This window comes from Mustela nigripes, chromosome 2 (assembly GCF_022355385.1).
Source record: "Mustela nigripes isolate SB6536 chromosome 2, MUSNIG.SB6536, whole genome shotgun sequence".
Lineage (NCBI taxonomy): Eukaryota > Metazoa > Chordata > Mammalia > Carnivora > Mustelidae > Mustela > Mustela nigripes.
The window spans coordinates 11,091,094-11,092,570 of NC_081558.1; the positions used below are offsets into that span (position 1 = coordinate 11,091,094).

General features: G+C 42.1%; 1 protein-coding gene across 1 annotated transcript; it reads left to right on the forward strand.

Moving 5' to 3' along the window:
- The first annotated feature begins 258 nt into the window (after positions 1-258).
- On the forward strand, positions 259-1,251 carry LOC132011096 (olfactory receptor 7A17-like). Its single transcript, XM_059389247.1, has one exon. It carries the CDS (start codon positions 265-267, stop codon positions 1,249-1,251), a length of 987 nt encoding a protein of 328 aa, XP_059245230.1. The 5' UTR covers positions 259-264.
- Positions 1,252-1,477: the final 226 nt, after the last annotated feature.

Here is a 1,477-nt window from a genome sequence, read left to right on the forward strand (position 1 = left end):
GCTTCCAAAGAAATAGATTCTTAACTATAGAGAACACCCTTCTGGTTACCAGAGGGGAGGTGTGGTGCATGGGTAACATGGGAGATGGGCATTGAAGAGAGGACTTGTGATGAGCACCTGGCATGGTATGGAAGTGCTGTATTGCCCACTTGAAACAAATGCTACATTTCTGGTTAACTAACTTAACACTTAAAGAAAAATTTTGAAAATTAAAAATAAAGTTTAATAAATACATAAAAGATGCCAATTTACTTGAAAAATTTTATGCTTCTTCTTTTTTTTTCTTTCTTCTTCTTTTCTTGTAGTCACCACCACTACATGGAAGCAGGCAATGATACAGGAATTTCAGATTTTCTTCTTCTGGGATTATCAGAGGACCCAGAACTGCAGCCCCTAATATTTGGGCTTTTCCTCTCCATGTACCTGACCACTGTAGTTGGAAACCTGGTCATCATTCTGGCTGTCAGCTCTGACTCCCACCTCCACACACCCATGTATTACTTCCTGGCCAACCTGTCCTTTGTAGACATCTGCTTCACCTCTACCACCATCCCCAAGATGCTATGGAACATCCAGACTCAGAACAAAGTCATAACTTATGCAGGCTGCATCACGCAGATGTACTTTTTCATAATCTTTGCAGGCTGGGATGACTTTCTCCTGGCTGTGATGGCTTATGACCGCTTTGTGGCCATCTGTCATCCCCTACACTACATGGTCATCATGAACCCCCAGTTCTGTGGACTGCTGGTTCTCATGTCCTGGATCCTGAGTGTTCTCAATTCCACATTGCAGAGCTTTATCGTGTTGTGGCTGTCCTTCTGTACAGAGGTGGAAATCCCCCATTTTTTCTGTGAACTCAATCAGATGATCCAACTTGCATGTTCTGACACCTTTTCTAATAATATGGTGATGTACTTTGCAGCTATGCTGCTTGCTGGTGGTCCCCTCTCTGGGATCATTTACTCTTATTCTAAGATAGTTTCCTCCATTCGTAGAATCTCCTCAGGTAAGGGAAAGTATAAAGCATTTTCCACCTGTACATCTCACCTCTCTGTTGTATCATTATTTTTTTGTACCAGCCTAGGAGTGTACCTTAGCTCTGCAGTTACCCAGAACTCTCACACAAGTGCAGTAGCCTCAGTGATGTACACAGTGGTCACACCCATGCTGAACCCCTTCATCTACAGCCTGAGGAACAGAGACATAAAGAGGGCTCTGAAAAGAATCACTGGGATTCCAGTGATGTAAAGGCCAATGGTCCTTGTGTTGAAGAAGTGCCCATGATTTCAGGGTTCACAGTCTCATAGCCAGGAACTATTTTTCTATCTGACCAGGAAAGTGGAATCTGTGTCTTCTGTTTGTTTCCTTGAATTTCCAATTGTCTGAATTTAACTTTTCCACACATTTAAGTAACTCACTTATTAATCTTCTACTCTTTCTAATGTAGACAGTATTCCATTTTCCATTTTAGAGC

What these genes read in the sequence shown, in the direction of transcription:
- LOC132011096 (XM_059389247.1), top strand. Translation starts at nt 265, where the DNA reads ATGCTTCTTCTTTTTTTTTCTTTCTTCTTCTTTTCTTGTAGTCACCAC.